At 36.2% G+C, this 18,643-nt stretch overlaps 1 protein-coding gene across 17 annotated transcripts in view; it reads left to right on the plus strand.

The window, feature by feature from the left end:
* RFX3 (regulatory factor X3) overlaps nucleotides 1-18,643 on the plus strand; it is a 309,752-nt gene that overhangs the window by 187,644 nt on the left and 103,465 nt on the right. For all 17 annotated transcript variants that reach the window (XM_081502430.1, XM_081502365.1, XM_081502308.1 and 14 more), the window contains one exon: nucleotides 5,978-6,075. In XM_081502430.1, the coding sequence (XP_081358556.1) occupies nucleotides 5,978-6,075 (98 nt within the window). The remainder of the gene's footprint in view (nucleotides 1-5,977; nucleotides 6,076-18,643) is intronic.

Raw genomic sequence — 18,643 nt, forward strand, 5'->3', positions numbered from 1 at the left:
AAATGAATACATGTCCATGTTTAGAAGATATTATAAACTGCACAAATATTCACTGGGCATTTCCTTTGCTAGGTACAGGGTGTTATTTAATTATTATGCAATATATATAGTATAAAGGTGTTGGGTTTTGGTAAATGTATCAAAATATACAAAATGCTCTACATGTGCATTTCCATCCTGTGACTGGATTTATAAGTCTCGATAGAGTTATTTTGTAGATATATCTCTCTTCCTAGATCTGGATATTTTTGAGATAGGAAGGGAGCATTTCTGCGACTCTCCCGTGACCTTTAACTAATGATAGAGCTCCACTTTCCCCTCCTCAACAAAGGAAAGACAGTCAAATAACCGTCAACTAAACATTAAAAGGACCTTAATTTTTCATTGGTGAAATGAGACGTACAGACATAAGGTAGTTATTTTTCCTTTCTCCTTTCTTCTTCTGCCTTTTTACCCCTCTTTTACTTCCTTCACTGACATTATACCTTGAAAAAATATTTTATCAAACTGTAGGCAATTCCATTTCTTATCACTAATTTGTTTCAAGGCCTCTTCAGCCTAGTTTGTAATGATGAGTCTGGATAATAAGGAAAATTGTGTTACTTCCAATATATGCTATAATTCGTTATTTTTAATGTTTTTCTATTTTCTATTTAAGTAAATAGGTCTTCTGTTTACTTCATCAGTTCCTTAACTTGGTAGATAATGCAAAGAATTATGCACTATTTTTACACTGTACAGTTAAGTCTCAGTGTAATCAAGAGCCATATTTATGTATTGAAGTCTTAGATGAGTTAGCCAGCATCTACTCAGAATTCTTTTCTGAGATTCATGACACTTTGAGTTTTGTTTCTACTTTAATTATAGAATCTCATGATTTGAAGGAACTCTTGATGAACATTTATTGTACATATTTATGGCTGAAACCAAGTGGAATATAAAGATGAAAATTACACAGATGTAGATGACAAGATTCTTATTTCAAAGTATTTAATAATGTTTCTTTCTCATTATTCAAAATGTATTATAGTTATCATATATGCCTATGACATGCTTTGTGTTTATATTTAGTAGTTTTGGATTCTCACAAAAATTCTTTTTGACAGAGTAGGTATAGTTTTTCTTTACACACAAGGAACTTGTTAGTTTAAAAAGTGAATTGACTCTCCCAATACATAAACAGCAAGTGTCAGCACAAAGACCTAAAATGAGTTCCCCTATTTCCAAATTAACTGAATTTGCAACCATTCCATATTGGCCTCCACAAAGGAAACTAGTTAACATTCAATTCTTTCAGTTTTTGCTTCATATTATTTTGAAACTGTTCTTAGATGCAAAGACATATAGGATGTATTATTTATTCTTGATAATTTTTTGATTGTATTTTTGTCTTTTTCTTTGGTAGTATTGATTGTCTTGAAGTCTACTCTGACTGATGTTAACATAGCCACTCTTTCTTGCGATTGGTGTTTGCCAAGGCTGTCTTTTTATATCCTTTTATTTTTTAACCTGTCTTTGTATATTTAAAATGTGTTCTGGTGGAGAGTATATAGTTAGAGTTTACATTTTTACCCATCATGACAATCAAGATTTAAATTGAGTATAATTTCTTTTGTGCTATTTTTGTCATACTTACATTTTATTTCTACATATGTGATAAGCCCTGTTATATACATATTGTTATTTTTACTTTGCACAGGCAGTTATCTTTTATAGAAATTAAAAGATGAGAAAATAATGAAAAAGCCCCTTACCTACAAATTTACCATCTAGTGCTCCTCATTTCTTGTGTAAGTCCCATTTTCCATCTGAAATTGTTTTTCTCTAGTCCAAAACTCTCTTTTGTGGTTCCCTTCACTGGAGGTCTGCTAGAGCAGAATGAATGAACTTAGTTTTTGTCTAAGAAAGGATTTCCTCTTCATTTTTGAATATTTCACTGGTTATGGGATTCTTGATTGAAGTTTTTCTCTCACTGCATTAAATATGTGTTATTTGATTTTCTTAGGCTTGTATTTTTTGACTGGGAAGTTTTCAGTCATTTTAATACCTGTTGCTTTGTATACAATGTATCTGTTTTCTATCTGCTTAGGAATTTTTCTCCTTTAGCACTTCAATTATAATGCACATTACTATGGTGCTCATTTGTCTATACATTGTCTTGTATATTAAGCTTCTTAGATCTGTGTTTATAGTTTTAATAAAATTGTAAGTTTATACCACTCTTCCTTCAAATATATTTTCTGTTCTCCCTCTTCTGGGACTATAGTTACATTGTATAGACTACTTGATATTTTTCCATTTTTCACTGATTCTCTATTCTTCATTATTTCTTTTTTTCTGTTCTGCAAATAGTTTTTATTGCTGGGTTTTCATTTTGTCTTTTCTTCTGCATTATGTAATCTCTCCATTCCATTGAGCAAATTTTTCATTTCAGATACTATATTTTTCAACTCCACAAATTTGACTCAGTTCATTATAGCTTCTTTCTTTCTTACCATGTTTTCATTTTCCTTTAAATCTCAAGTATATTTAGAATAGTTGTTTTAACATCTCTCTGCCACTTCATTTCTTTCATTTCTACATTTGTTTCTATTGATTGATTTTCTTCCTCATTAGCGATCACATTTTCCTGTTTCTTCATAATGTCATAATTTTTTTTTTGAATGCTGGACACTGTGATTCTTATGGTTTTATATGTCTGGATTTTGATATCTTCCTTTACAAGTGTTAAATTTAGTTCCATATAGGCAGTTACTTGTGGATATTATCAAGGCTTTTCTTTTAGATTTGTGAGGATGAACCTAAAATAGTTTTTGAGACATAGAAGATGCAGGTTTAATCCCTAGGTGGAGAAGATCCCCTGGAGGAGGGCATGGCAACCCACTCCAGTATTCTTCCCTGGAGAATCCCATGGACACAGAAGCCTGGTAGGCTGTGGTCGATAGGGTTGCAAAGAGTTGGACACGACTGAAGCAACTTAGCACGCACGCCAAGTAGTTTTATTCTAGACGTAGTTTAGTCCTTTTATCAATACTGTGGCTCTGCCCTCTGGTGTTTCTACAGAATGTCCCAGCTGTTCAGTAAGGTCATGGCACTATGGATGGTCAGAACTTGAACATCTCTCTGTCCCCTGCACATGTGCAGCTTAGTATTCGGCATCAAGGGGATATCTACGAATATTTCTGGATCTATTTCTCTACTGAACTTCCTTTCTGATACTGTCCCCAAACTTCAGGTGACTCAACCTTCCCCAAATTCAGTATCTGCTCACCTCAGTGGAATCACGGTGCTCTGCTTTGTCTCTCCATTCCTGCTCTATATTCTGCCTCCTGGTCTCCAAGATCATCATAGGGTTCACTGTATTTGATTTCCTTCTGTTAAGGAACAGAATCGCATGACGCCTTTTTGTTGAATGACTGAAAATACTGTTTTACACATTTTGTCTACTTTTCTACTTGTTTACAGGGGGAGGGCATTTCCAGTAGTATTTACTCCATCGTGGCCAGAAGTGGGAGTCCTTTCATATATTTAGATATATATTTGATAAAAAAATAGATACATATATGAATTCATAAAGGATGTTAGTCATTTCTTCTCTTCCATCTCATTTAATGTCGCTCAGCAAAGTAACCATTTTTAGAAATTGAGTGTGCATCCTTCTATCTTCCTTTATATATTTAAGCACATTTGTGTGCACATGTGCCCATATATGCAGGTATATGTGTAAATCAAGTTACATTGGAAGTCTCTGGAGAAGGAAATGGCAACTCACTCCAGTATTCTTGCCTGGAAAATCCCATGGAGAGAGGAGCCTGGTGGGCTACAGTTCATGGGGTTGCAAAGAGTTAGACACAACTGAGCGACTGAGTACACATTGTTAAATATTTTTCAGCAACATTTTCAGTTAGAATATGTCTTAGAGATCCTGCTAATATAGTATATATTAATCTTAATTTATTCTTTTATTATCAACTATATATTTTATAGAATGATCTTCTATATTTAATTACTCCACTTTTGCAGTCATTAAGGCTTTTCCTTCTTACTGTTCTTGTAAGCTGTATTTTTAAAAATAATATTGTACAGCAACTCTTCATATGGTGAATATTTCTGTAGAAGAAATCACAAAGGTGTTTGCCTGTTGGTAAATTGCTTTCCCAAGCAGTTTTTACGTATTTATATTACAATTAAAACAGAAGACCCAGGGGTTTTTAAAAAATGGTTGATTTCAGATCTAGGATAGATCTGAGAATTAAGAAAGATTACTGTGGGCATGAAGGCACTGCTGTGTGTGTGTGCTGTGCTTAGTCGCTCAGTCGAGTCCAAATCTTTGCAACCCCATGGACTGTAGCCTGCCAGGCTTCTCTGTCCATGGGGATTCTCCAGGCAAGAATACTGGAGTGGTTTGCCATGCCCTCCTCTAGGGTATCTTCCCAACCCAGGGATCGAACCCAGGTCTCCTGCATTGTGGATTCTTTACCGACGGAGCCACCAGGGAAGCCCCCATGAAGGCACTACCATTAGTCAAAGGTGGGACAATTGTAGGGGAAAAAGCGACTGCTGCGTTAAAAATATATATATACAATATGTTCAAAAGCTAAAAATCTTAAGGGATACAAGCAAGATCAAACTGAAAGCAACACTGGTCACCTTGGGGATGGAGCTAAGCTAATAAAATCATTATTCTGAGTACTGATAAATAGTGAAATCATGCATTTATCCTGTTCTTCCTGTACAAACCTTAATTCAGAGTAATCAAATACTAATAAGAATTCTTTTATAGAATTCTATTCATAAATGAAGAGAGAATAACAGAATCAGATTACCACAAGTTTTAAGCCTTTTATTAATTAAAGTAATCTCTACAGAAAATGATCATCAGTGACTAGTGATATCCTCAGGTAAACATGGATAGGAAACATTGTAACCAGTGAAACCAGCTGACAACACCTGAAGTTCTTGATCAAATAATACTGCAGAATGAGAAACAACCAGCTGTTCTATGGCAACTTATATGATGCAATAGTACACGGCTTTTTAAAAATTGAATCTGATCAGAGTCTCTGATCTAACTACTCATTTGTAGGAAATATAGAAGATAGAGGAATTTATTAAGTGACATCTCAGGGATGCTATTAGGCAAATTTAGCATTCTAGAAATTCTAGTAGATAACTGATCTAGTTTTTTCAGTCATGAACAACTAACAGTCAAATATAAAAAGGATGGGAAACTGTTAGAGACTAAAAGAGAAAGAAAGGAAATATCAGCCAAATGTAACGGGTAGACCTTGTTTGGATCTGATTTGAGCAAACCAACTTTTAAGAAAACATTTAAATAATTAGAGACATTTGAACAATCACAGGGCTTTATATGATATTAAGGAACTGTTAATGCTTTATTTCTGATGTTAGTATTGTATTCATGTTAACAGTAGCTCTTTTCTCTTAGGAAAAAATGAAATATTACCAGTGAAATGCTGTAAGTTCTACACTTGTTTTTAAATAATCCTGTGAGGGGCTGAAGGGGAAGATCTGGTGACAGTTATTTATGTTGGATAATGAGTACATGGGGTTTATTATAGTATTTTTTTCTACGTATAAGTGTTTGAACTTTTCCACTGTGAATTTTTTAATTAAAAAATAAACGTAGCATTCACAAGCCAGGTTGAAGAGAATTTCATCAACCATCAAAATAAGTGCAGAGCTTTCAGAATTTTCACTCTAAACACTTGAAGTGTGTGTATACATACATACCTGCAAGAACATTACAGAATTTATTCAGCATAAATGCTACATTTGATTTGGACCTTTGGACCCAGCACATACTTACGCTGAAGTTAGCATGAACCTAACAGTTTTCATTATAAAACATTCTTGGGTTTATCAATACCCTAGAAAAATCTGTGCAGTAAATCTGACACTGTGCCTTCATTCTGTTACATGCACCTCTCATCAGGTCCTAATGTTTGCTTTCCAGGTGCAGCAGGTACAGACTGTGCAGCAGGTGCAGCATGTCTATCCAGCTCAGGTGCAGTACGTGGAAGGAAGTGACACTGTCTATACCAATGGAGCAATGTAAGTTTATATGGGGGAGTCGTCTTCATTCCCCCACTCAGAGAAAAAGTAATGCACTTCCTGACACCTTCTGCTCATCCCAAGTTATTTCCTTGCTTTCACAGTATTTTTTTTTAAACCAGAGTAAGGTTATTGAACTTAAACTGATGTTTTGAGCCTTTTTTATGTTTGTTAAAAATATGTGCTCATTTTCCTTAGTAGAATATTTTAAAAATATTTTAAAGTTTCTACCTCAGTAGAATATTTTAAAATTTTACATTGCTGTACCCATGAATGGTTTTCTCTAGGTTGAGAAAAACATACCCCCTTGTTGGTGATTTCTGTATCATAATAATACCTTCTAAAATCTATGCTTTTTGTTTTTATCAATAAGGTGAATTTTTGTGTGTCTTCTGTAAAGTAATATAAATCTACTGTATTAGTAGATTAGGAGGAGTTTGTGGGGTTTTTTGCATTTATTAAATGAGGTACTTAACTACTCTATGTAAAGGGCCAGATACTCAATAAATCTTACTTTCCTGTCTGAACTTCCCCTCCATCCCCAACTGTCACTCCATCTCCTTTGCATCAACAATAATGTCAGTTTGTATATTTTTTTCATTAGAGTTTTTCAGCCACTTTGAGATTCAGGATGTTATTACAAATAAAGGGACTAAGAACTGTTATAAGTTACCATGTTTGTTTTCATTTACCACAGGTTTTTGTTTGCAATCTGTTAGATCTCCCGGTCTGAAATGAATTCAGATTCTCTTACTGACTCTTCTGCCCCAGGCTGCTGTGCCTTAGGTTGAGAATCTCTGCTTTCTTCATTCTTACTGCACCTACTGTTTCCTTGGGTGATTTTATAGACACCCCCACAGGAGAAGGCAATGGCAACCCACTCCAGTACTCTTGCCTGGAAAATCCCACAGACGGAGGAGCCTGGTAGGCTGCCATCTATGGGGTCACACAGAGTCGGACACGACTGAAGCGACTTAGCAGCAGCATAGACCCCCATGACACCAACCTGTAAGCTCCATGAGGGGGCAGGGATTTTTGTGTGGTTTTTGTTGTTGATGTTTCACTGCAATAAATCTTAACAGCAGGAGTGTGTGTAGTATGTAGAAAGTGCATTGATTCTTATTATAGCTAAACATTTTAAAATCCTGGTTTAACTATCTATTAGTTTTATAATCATGGTCAAGGTACTCAACTATTCTGTGCTTTTATTATTCTTTCCTGGGAAGTGGGAGGATAATAAACTTACTCTTACTGGATCATTGTGAGAATTTAAGGCAGAGTATGTAAAGCAGCTCACACAGGACCTAGTTTACAATAGATGATACAAAACTGAAAGTTCTTCATTGATCTTGACTCATCGTCTCTTTTTTCTTACTGCTTTTGGTCCCTGAATCGGCCTACATCACCACCGCCTTTAGAACCTATGTTAGCTATAAAGTAAAATGTGTCTCTCTATCTTGGTTTTCTCCCCCTTCCTATCTCCCTGGCTTCATCTTCCATCTGTTCTAGGAACAACCAACTTTGTACTTGTTTCCCCTTTCACACCTCTGTATTTTTGGACACATGGTTTGTTTCCTCTGCTGGAATATCATTCTCTACCTTCTCTCTTCCATTCCCAAACCACTACACCCAGTATAGCAATATCTTTGTAGACTGACATGTCACATCCTCTTTTGTGTCGTGAACCCTGGCTCTTCTCTGCAGGTAACTTATTTGTCCCCTGTACAGTAAAAATAGCAATGTACCCAGACTCTTTGTTCCACCATGGTGCGACGAATCCTTATATATATTTATAATACTAAGAAGAACTCTTCCTGAATGGGAATTGTTGTCATTTTGTTATTTTATTTACATCAGTTTAGGTGAAGGACACATGATGAAGGATCAGCACATTTCTGTTACTCTAGTGAATCTATAACACTTTATATATATTAGACACACTGAATATTCTTTACCTCTTTGTTGTATAAGGCCAGGACATTCTGGAGCCTGTTTTTGGAATCTCTACCATAAATCTAAACTCTTATTGGCATTTAGACCAAAAAAAATGAGGATGCCTGCCACTTGGTCCTTTATGCTATCAGGGAATATAAATGGGTTTCTAGACACTGCTGGAGGTCACTCAGTTGTATTGTTGCTGTATCCTTGTATGAGTTATATTTCCTTCCAGAACCTCAGAGTAAAGTCATTATATTTTCTACCTTTGTTTAAGCAAATACTATTTCCTACGTAGTTTGTTCTCCTAATTCAAAGACATCCTAGGTAACGCCTTAGCAGACCCCACTGGAGGGCTACATTATCACTCTCTATTCCATAATGTTTTACCTTATGTTTATTACTGCAACCAATCAGCTAAGAAACCAAAAAAATATGACAGATTTAAACAAATTAGGGCTTTTATTTTTGTCAAAAAAATCCAGAGTTAGCATATTGTACAAGTAACTAGCACTATGTGTGCAAATACAAAACAAGCCTTATTGAAGAGATCTTACAAGCTGGCATACAGCAGATACCTCTAGTAAGATTGGACGATACCATGGAAATTGCCCCAGTAGAAGATCTCTGGCCTCACAAAGTGCTCCATATTTCTAGGAGGCAGGGGTAGTGAACATTAACTGGTTATTTAGTAGAAAAAAAACATGGCTTTCTTATCTAGGGAGGAGTGGGTGCCTCTAAAGTTCAGGTCACCCAGCCTGTTCTTCCATTAGGATTAACTCAGACCACCTGAGCCAGCTTAGTGCTAAGCTACCGAAAGATGACAGGAAATGAGTATTTAGAAACATCCACAACCATACTTCCTCTCAGTCTGTTGCTGACATTAGCAGCTCAGGGATATCAGGGCAAAGATTTGCTGGTATGGTAGTAAATCTGCTTTGGTTACAGCCATCACAGCTGTATTCCAGACAAGAAGAGGGAAGGTGGAAAAAGAGGATACATTCTATATGCGTACCTACTTACATATAAATATGTGTGTACACACACACAGGCTTTCCCAGAAACCCCTAGCTCCCTTTTTGCTTGTATCTCATTGGCCATATCTGTGTAACAAAGTAATTAGCTGCAGAGGAATCTAGGAATGCAGGTTTGTAGCTTTTGTGTCTATATGGTAGATGACAGCAAAGGAAAAGGATAGTTGCAATGGTGTTGAGAGAGTTAACTATGTGGTATTTGTCACAGTCATTTATCATTGGCCCAAAGTAGAATAGGGTGATTGCTAGTGTGTGATTTTGTAAAAGATACACAGCCTGCTTCTCTCTCTTCATTTATGAAATATGGAGATAGTTTATCCAAAGTGTTTTGTATAGCTTCTGAGAAATTGAAAGCACTCACTAAACATTAGCTGCTGCTGCTGCTAAGTCACTTCAGTCGTGTCCGACCCTGTGCGACCCCACAGACGGCAGCCCACCAGGCTCTGCCGTCCCTGGGCTTCTCCAGGCAAGAATACTGGAATGGGTTGCCATTTCCTTCTCCAGTGCATGAAAGGGAAAAGTGAAAGTGAAGTCGCTCAGTCGTGTCCAACTCTTAGCGACCCCATGGACTGTAGCCTACCAGGCTCCTCCATCCATGGGATTTTCCAGGCAAGAGTTCTGGAGTGGGGTAAACATTAGCTATTACTATACAATTTTGCTCTCTAGTTATTTTTTTCTGAATTCTGCATATTGCCTTGTGCCTTTTAAAGCTATCCCACCACTGATATTAGGGTCTTCTGTATGTGTAAATATGAGATCAGTGAATTCATTCATTCACAAAACCTTAGAAAAACAACATCTCTAAAAGTTGACTCTTTAAAATTATAGGGCCCATTAAGTGCAGAAATAATTCAAAGTAAATATCTCATGCCAACATGTATTTTCTGTGGCCCTCAAACTCAGTTAGTTAGATCATGACTAATGAGGTCTAGGTCACAAGTTCATTTGCCACAAAGTCCAATTAGCTTTGATCCAGTCTGTGTGAGCCCAGATTATGTCCTCAACTCCAGCTAATTATGTCACAAACGTGCACCCTTGGTCAGGATAAAGAAGATGCATCCTTAAAACCTTTCATTACAATTTCAATTTCGGTGCTTCTGACTAAAGATTCTGTAGCATCATTTTCATTTTTACTAAAGAAACATTGTGTTGCCATGAATTACACTCAACATTTTAGTAGCTAGAAGACTATGAGCATCTTTTTAAAATATAACAAGAAAATTTTTCAGCTTAAGCTATTTTAATCTTTCTGTAATTTTGCAGTGCTGATATTTAACTATGTACAGTTTTTGTCTCTAAAGTTCATTTTGGAGTCTTTCTACTCTTTATATTTGATGCACTTCCATGTTTGTTAGAAAAGAATATTCCATATTCATTTTCACCACAGTGAATTAATAGCCAGCTAGTGTTTGATCCCTGACTCAGATCATATTGAGAGTCCCACTTCTGTGTGATAACAAATGCTTTTTGCTAGTTATTCTCCCAGAAGATAGGGATGCTGATCTTTATCATGAACTTTCAAGCATCCAGCACATGGCCTTTTGCAGCCTGTGCATGGTTAGTAAATCCTGGTTTGCTGTTGCTCCTGTTGCCAGCAGCCTTGCCAAGTAACCATAATGCGCAAGGGTTTCACTCATGAGGTGATGATAGCCCTCACAGATATGTGTCATCACTTATAAAAATGTGTAATCCTTATAATTCGATGATACTAAAGTGTTTACTTTTTTTCTCTGTGACTATGGACAATTACTGGTAGCATAACAGGATTAATAATGGGAGTCACTGAGTGAACATATATTTCAGTTGAAACTGCTTTTCAGTACTGGGTGTTGGAGTAGAATAGCTTTTTACTCAAGGGAGAAGGTAATCTAATTCACTCTTGTTTCTGTTTATCATTACTTCTGTAGGAACACACATTTACATATTTCCTGGCAATACTTTTCCCAAGAATATTTTTTGCTGGGCTGGTTCATAGTCTTGTCCATGGCTATAGAGTCTTACAATTTATGGTATCTAATAATTTAGACTACTGTAATGAAACTAGCTGGGAAACATTGCCTACCATGTAGAGAGAGTCCCATTCAGTTGAAATTTCTTGATGTAACTGAGAAATCAATTTTTTTAAATGATGAATTTTTTTCTTTCCCATCTCCGTTTTTTGAATCTCACTTCCCCCACTTACTCCATCATGTTAGTCAAAGTGGAAATAAAGACATCATACTATATCTTGTCCAAATTAAGAAATACCTTTTGAAAACACTTTTAATTTTCTCATATCAGCCGCTCTCTGAAGATTATCCCCTGGTTAGAGATGATCAGTGTTTTAAAATGTTAAGGTTTTCATTGTGTGGGTTTCTATTGCAATAAGACTTGACCAACAGGAAGCATTCTCATAATCTTTAAATTATAGATTTATCAAACTCAGTAGAGAGTTTATCAAATGTGTTGCATAAAATGTTAGTTCTCTAAAAAAGTTCTGTGATGACACAAGCAGAAAAACACTACATGAACTTCTTTTGAGGACTCTAAATTTCTGTTCGTTTTTTAAAGGTTCTAAGAAAACCCCTAGGAAAGAAATGCAGTGTTTTAAAAACTGAGCACAGAACTCTCATCTGAATCATATCTAATAACATGACATGGTATACTTTAGGAGGTGGTACATTAATGATATATTGACAATTAGTAGATTAATTCAAAAGGTAGAAGCATGTGTATTAGACTCACCTTTTTAGAAAATAATATGGTTTAGGGTATTTTCTGAAGCCATCCAGTTATCCCTTCCATATACTTTTTAATTGATTAATTGTTGTTTAGTCGCTGTCATGTCTTACTCTTTGTGACCCCATAGACTGCAGCACACCAGGCTCCCCTGTCTTTCACTGTCTCTCAGAGTTGGAATCGCTGATGCTAACTATCTCTTCCTCTGCTGCCCCCTTCTCCTTTTCCCGTCATTCTTCCCCAGCATCAGAGTCTTTTCCAAAGAGCTGGCTCTTCACATCAGGTGGCCAAAGTTTTGGAGCTGCAGCATCAGTCCCTCCAATGAATATTCAGGGTTGATTTCCTTTAGAATTGACTGGCTTGATTTCTTTGCTGTCCAAGGAATGCTCAAAAATCTTCTCTAGCACCACAATACAAAAGCATCAATTCTTCATGCTTAGCCTTATTTATGGTCCAACTCTCACATCTGTACATGACTACTGGAAAGACCATAGCTTTGACTATATGGACCTTTGTTGGCAAAGTGATGTCTTTGCTTTTTAATACACTGTCTAGGTTTGTCATAGCTTTCCTTCCAAGTAGCAAGTGCCTATTAATTCCATGGCTGCAGTCACCATCCACAGTGATTTTGGATCCCAAGAAAATAAAACCTGTCACTGTTTCTACCTTTTCTCCATCTTTTTGCCATGAAGTAGTTGGCCTGGATACCATGATCTTTGTTTTTTGAATATTGAATTTTAAGCCGGCTTTTTACTCTCCTCTTTCACCTTCATCAAGAGGCTCTTTAGTTACTCTTCACCTTCTGCCATTAGGGTGGTATGATCTGCATGTCTGAGGTTATTGTCATTTCTCCCAGCAATCTTGATTCTAGCTTCATCCAGCCCAGCATTTCACATGATGTACTGTGCATATAAGTTAAATAAGCAAGGTGACACTATACAGCCTCATCATACTCCTTTCCCAATTTTGAACCAGTCAGTTGTCCCATTTCCAGTTCTAATTGTTGCTTCTTGATTAATAAAGGACCTTAAAAAGGATATTCTTCAAGTTCATATTTTCTCTTTCAGTGAAGTAGTCTCAGAATTTTCAGGTAAAATTATGCATTTTTATTATCATTTGAACACTCTCTTCTTAGAAGAAATGGTTGTATGGTGTTTCTATAATTGAGATGGAGAGGCTGCTTTCTTTATTTATGCTATCTTCTGCCTTCAGTATGACTTGGAGCATTCAAGAAATAATGTTTCAAAACTCAAAAATATATTGTGCATGCTAGCCAACCAGAGATTATGTACTACATGAATGCAATTTGTTGAAGATTCCAAATAATCTAGCTACTTCCATGTAGGGCTTTGGTGACTTTCACAAAAACTTCACAATGTAAAACTATTTAAGGCAGTTTTCGGTTTCAAGCAACAGAAACCAAGTCTGGCTTATTTAAGCAAAACAAAGAATTTATTGAAAGATATTTGTGACTCAGAATTTTTAGGAAGTCTGAAGAAACAAGCAGCAAAAAAATAGGTACAAGCATTGTTAAACAGTAGCCAGACCAAAGACAAAACCACACGCCAGGAGTTGTCCAGTCAGAACACCACATGACCACAACCCTCTCAAACACTGTTGGCCACTGCTGCCACTGGATTCCAATCAGAACTGTGCAACCTGTGTGACTGACTTAATGAAGATTCCATGAAATCAGGTACCTCTGTCCTTAACAACAGTTCTCCCCATTCTCATATTCTCCTAGCTCCCAAACTTTTTGAAAATATTTAAAACTTATTCATTCTGACTGTCTTTAGTTATTTCTTCAGTCTGTCCAATCTGGCATATAATGCTATCACTACATGGAAACACCTTGCAATAAGATCACCTCCTATTATTATATCTAATGAACATGTTTCAGAATCATCTTATATAATCTGACTATAGCAGTGTGCTCTTATTGCCACTTCCTTTTCTCATGGTCTCTTGTTACCTCTCTGACCTCAGGCCTTTCTTTAGGTTGTTTCTCTGCCTGGAACATTCCCTTACCTCCTTGAACTCCTATCCCAGCTTAAAATAACATCCAAAGTTCATTCCGTGGTCCATAATGATGTCTTTCAAGCTTTTTAAAAAACCATCTCCGGTAAGAAAACTAGATGTGTAATTTTTTACTTAGCTAAATATACATAGGCACACACACACACACTGTATATGCATATGACAGAAAAAAAGCTTCCCAAAATAATTCTTATCCTCCTAGGTATAATATGTTCTGATGTTGTCTAGTCTCTTTCTTTTTTAATGCTAGTGTGACCCATTAAATTGTGGATCATGACCCACGAAAAAATTTGTTTACACTGCTTACATGTTTAGTTTTCACCTACTTTTTAAACCTGATTTTTTTTCTAGTGTCTGTCTCATTCATTTTAAACAACCATTCTAGACTTCTAGTTTATTCCTAAATACCAGGATCTTCCCTGTGTCATGGCTTTTGTACATGCTACACTAGCTTCTTGATACATCTTTCTTCCTGTTTTTTATAGAGCTGACTTCTCATCCTCTAGTTTCAACCTAAATATCTCTTCTTGGAAAGTAACAGCACTTGATTACTTGATCTAATATGTGCCCTTCCATTTATTATACTTTAATATGCTATTTTTCTCTTCTATAGATTTAACAAAATGTCTAATGATCTTATTTCCTTTCTTATTTTTGACCACCTACTTCTTATGTTATGTAACCTTTATATGAGTAGAGATCATGCTCCTTTTTTCTCAGGCGCCGTAAATATTTATTAAAAGAATATGTACAGAGTAGCCTGAAAGCAATAAAAACATTGTACCAATGTAAGATATAATGATCAACATTACTACATTTTATCTTCATAATGAATTTTATGGTGTGAAATTTGTAAGATATTTTATTATCTTAATTTGCAATTTTTCATACCATTGTTTTATTTTGAAGTTGACTAGCTTATTGGTGAGAGGATATTCAAAACCTAGATAAAACACAAAATCCATAATTTAGAGACATTATATATCTGGACTTATGGATAAGACACCTGAAGATAAAGAAAACAGAAAAATTGGTTATAACTAAAATAAATTGACATAATCATTGTAGTGAATAAGCAAGGAGTAAATATTCAGGGTCGTGCTTAGCCAAGTGTATATGCTGAGGCGTGATGGGATGCAACAGCACTAATTTACTGAATTCAATGGATCAGAGTCCTGACATTTATACAGAACCTGATAATACCTTCAGGTATGAAGAACCTTCTGTCAGCAAGTATGGGTATATCTGTATGTTTACATTCATTACTGGATACATATGCAGAACAATGGAAAGATTCCTCTTCTGTTATGGAATAATATGACATAGTATTTTCATAACAGTCTGTGGCAATCAATAAAGAACAAACAAACAAACAGGCATGTTTCAAACATGCACAGAATTGCTTGAGAATTTAGTTCTTTCAGGAGTGTACAGTCGGAAATAGTTAGCTGCTTTCAATCTGATATGCCAAAAATTGAGTAATTTTCTTGAACATATGTCTTGGAGATTTCTGGGGGAAATAGTGTGCAAGCAATAACTCTTATGTATTCACTATAGCAGTATGAAAGACAGCTGATCTTAGGTATCAGAATTAGAATCATTATTTCTAGTTTCTAAGAAAGAACTGTTTGTTTTTGTTGTTGGCACTTCCTTTTTTAAACAAAATTTCTTCAAAATTTATCCAGGAGCTTAGAGCATTTAGAACTGAAAAGATATTAAGGAATTAATTTCTGCCTAACTCTGGGTCTGGCTCCAGACAGGCCTCCAGCAAATGAGTTAGTACTTACCTTCTTACTCTTGAAGAGCAATAACTGAGGACATTGTGGTCTGCCTCTGTTACCCAGTCCAGTGTTGAAAAGTCTCCTCTCTTCCACATTGCAAGTGTTTAAGTGCCAGAGACAAATTCAGCAACAATTTGTGACACTTCATTTACTAATATAATTGTGCCTTTTTTTTTCCTTGGAAATTACCAGTCTTTACCCCTGTGTGTGCTTACACAAGCTTTCTCCTCAGTCCCATGGGTCATGATTGAATAATGAACATAGTTTATGGATGAGACATACTCTTTAGTGACTTTCACTCTTCTCCTGTTCTTTGCTTATTTTTTAGCTAATGAATCATCTCCAGCTAGGGGGAAGAATGAAAATCAAAGCTCTTTGCTGCCATATTTTTATGCTGACTTGAGGGCTATAGAGATTTTATATATATCTGTGATGCATTTATTTGTATTACTATTGTTCACTGAGGACTAATTATATGAAGAAGTCATGCCCAGAAGATGGAGTGATTTAAACCCCTTGGAATGATGCTCTTATAATAGAACTGCAACTTCCACCATCATAGAACTTCCAAAGTCTTAGTGTGCAATGGTAAATATCCTCCAAAATAGTCTGACCTTTTCCATCTCTCTTTCTTTACCATTGCAAGTACATCTTCTGCAGATCCCCTTCTGAGTAAGATAGGAGAGTAGTGGGGTGCTGATACAGTTAGCGAAGTGTAATTGTAGTTCACTGGCTCAGTCATGCCAACTCTTTGTGACACCTTGGACTGCAGCACACCAGGCTTCCCTGTTCTTCACCATCTCCTGGAGCTTGCTCAAACTCATGTCCATTGAGTCAGTGTTGTCAGTGATGCCATCCAACCATTTTGTCCTCTGTCATCCCCTTCTCCTCCTGCTTTCAATCTTTCCTAGCATCAGGGTCTTGTTTAATGAGTCAGCTCTTTGCATCAGGTGGCCAAAGTATTGGAGCTTCAGCATCAGTCCTTCCAGTAATATTCAGGGTTGATTTCATTGAGGATTGACTGGTTTGATCTCCTTGCAGTCCAAGGGACTCTCAAGAGTCTTCTCCAACACCACAGTTCAAAAGCATGAATTCGTCAATGCCCAACCTTCTTTATGGGCCAGCTCTCACATCCATATGTGACTACTGGAAAAACCATAGCTTTGACTATATGGATCTTTGTTGGCAAGCTAATGTCTCTACTTTTTAATATGCTGTCTAGGTTTGTCATAGCTTTTCCTCCAAGGAGCAAGCGTCTTTTAATTTCATGGCTGCAGTCACCAGCTGTAGTGACTTTGGAGCCCAAGGAAATAAAGTCTATCACAGTTTCCATTGTTTCCCCATTTATTTGCCATGAAGTGATGGGACTAGATGCCATGATCTTAGTATTTTGAATGCTGAGTTGTAACCCACCTTTTTCACTTTTCTCTTTCACCTTCATCAAGAGGCTCTTTAGTTCCTCTTCACTTTCTGCCATTAGGGTGATGTCATCTGCAGCTCTGAGGTTATTGATATTTCTCCCGGCAATCTTGATTCCAGCTTGCGCTTCTTCCAGTCCAGCATTTCTCATGATGTACTCTGCACATAAATTAAATAAGCAGGGTGACAATATACAGCCTTGATGTGCTCCTTTCCCAATTGTGAAGCAGTCCATTGTTCTATGTCCGGTTCTAACTGTTGCTTCCTGACCTGCATACAGATTTCTCGGGAGGCAGGTAAAGTGGTCTGGTAATCCCATCTCTTGAAGAATTTTCCACAGTTTGTTGTGATCCACACAGTGAAAGGCTTTAGGGTAGTCAATGAAGTAGAGTTGATGTTTTTCTGGAATTCTCTTGCTTTTTCTATGATCTAACAGATGCTGGCAATTTGATCTCCAGTTTCTCTGCCTTTTCTAAATCCAGCTTGAACATCTGGAAGCTCTCGGTTTACATACTGTTGAAGTCTCACTTGGAGAATTTTGAGCATTACTCTGCTATCATGTGAGATGAGTGCATTTGTGCAGTGGTTTGAACATTCTTTGGCATTACCTTTCTTTGGGATTGGAATGAAAACTGACCTTTTCCAGTCCTGTGGCCACTGCTGATTTTTCCAAATATGCTGGCATATTGAGTGCAGCACTTTAGCAGCTTCATCTTTTAGCTAAAATATAAAAAACTCTTAAATAGCAACAGAAAGTTTGTATGTTACCCGTACCACCTTTTAGGACTGTTCCACAATAGTCATTGATAAATATCATTGACATATGTAAAAGTTAAATTCTTTTAATGTGATGAAATGTTTGAGAGAATGGGCTAAGTGCATATTCCAAATCCAGTTTTTTACCAGCTGTGTGCTTTGGATAAAGCTGTTTAATCTATCTAGACTTCCAAGTATTCTTGTCTTTGCAAATAGAAATAACAATACCTATCTCATGAAGTTGTAATGAAGGTTAAGTGAGTTAATACCTGAAAAGCACGTAATATTGTATCTGTTAAATAGTAAATAGTAAATATTAGCTATTAATAGCTATTATTATATGATTTATTTGTAAAATCAACTTACTACTGGGAAGCATACTTAAGCGTTTTGTTCAGACTGTGAAAAAGAAAGTTGGCACAATTTCCTGCATCTGTCATAGTGTTTATTTCCCTGTATCTATCTGTACATCTTACTTGATTATACTTAAATACCAACATCAGATTGTGTTAAGTGCAGCTAAATAGGGTCACTGTCATATTTAGGAAACATAAAATGAACTCACGTCTGTTTTTATCCAAATTTAAAGTCAACATGGCTGTTTTATTAAAATAAATATATACTGAAAGAAATACATAAATGAGATTTCCAGTTGGAAAATACAGCAGTATTGAGAAGAAATGTGTATTTTAAATGATACTTTTCTATGTGTAAAAAAAAAAAAAAAACATTCTCTATGGAGTTGTTTCTGTCATCATCCCAAACTAAAATTTATACCTGGACTGGTGGTGGTTCTTTCTGGAAAGCAGTTACTTTACCCAGTGTGGAATACATTTGGAACACTCATTATTTTACTGAAATTTGCATTAGAAATTACAATATAAATAT

The sequence above is a fragment of the Giraffa tippelskirchi genome, chromosome 1 (genome assembly GCF_054371585.1).
Source record: "Giraffa tippelskirchi isolate mGirTip1 chromosome 1, T2T-mGirTip1v1.2.pri, whole genome shotgun sequence".
NCBI lineage: Eukaryota > Metazoa > Chordata > Mammalia > Artiodactyla > Giraffidae > Giraffa > Giraffa tippelskirchi.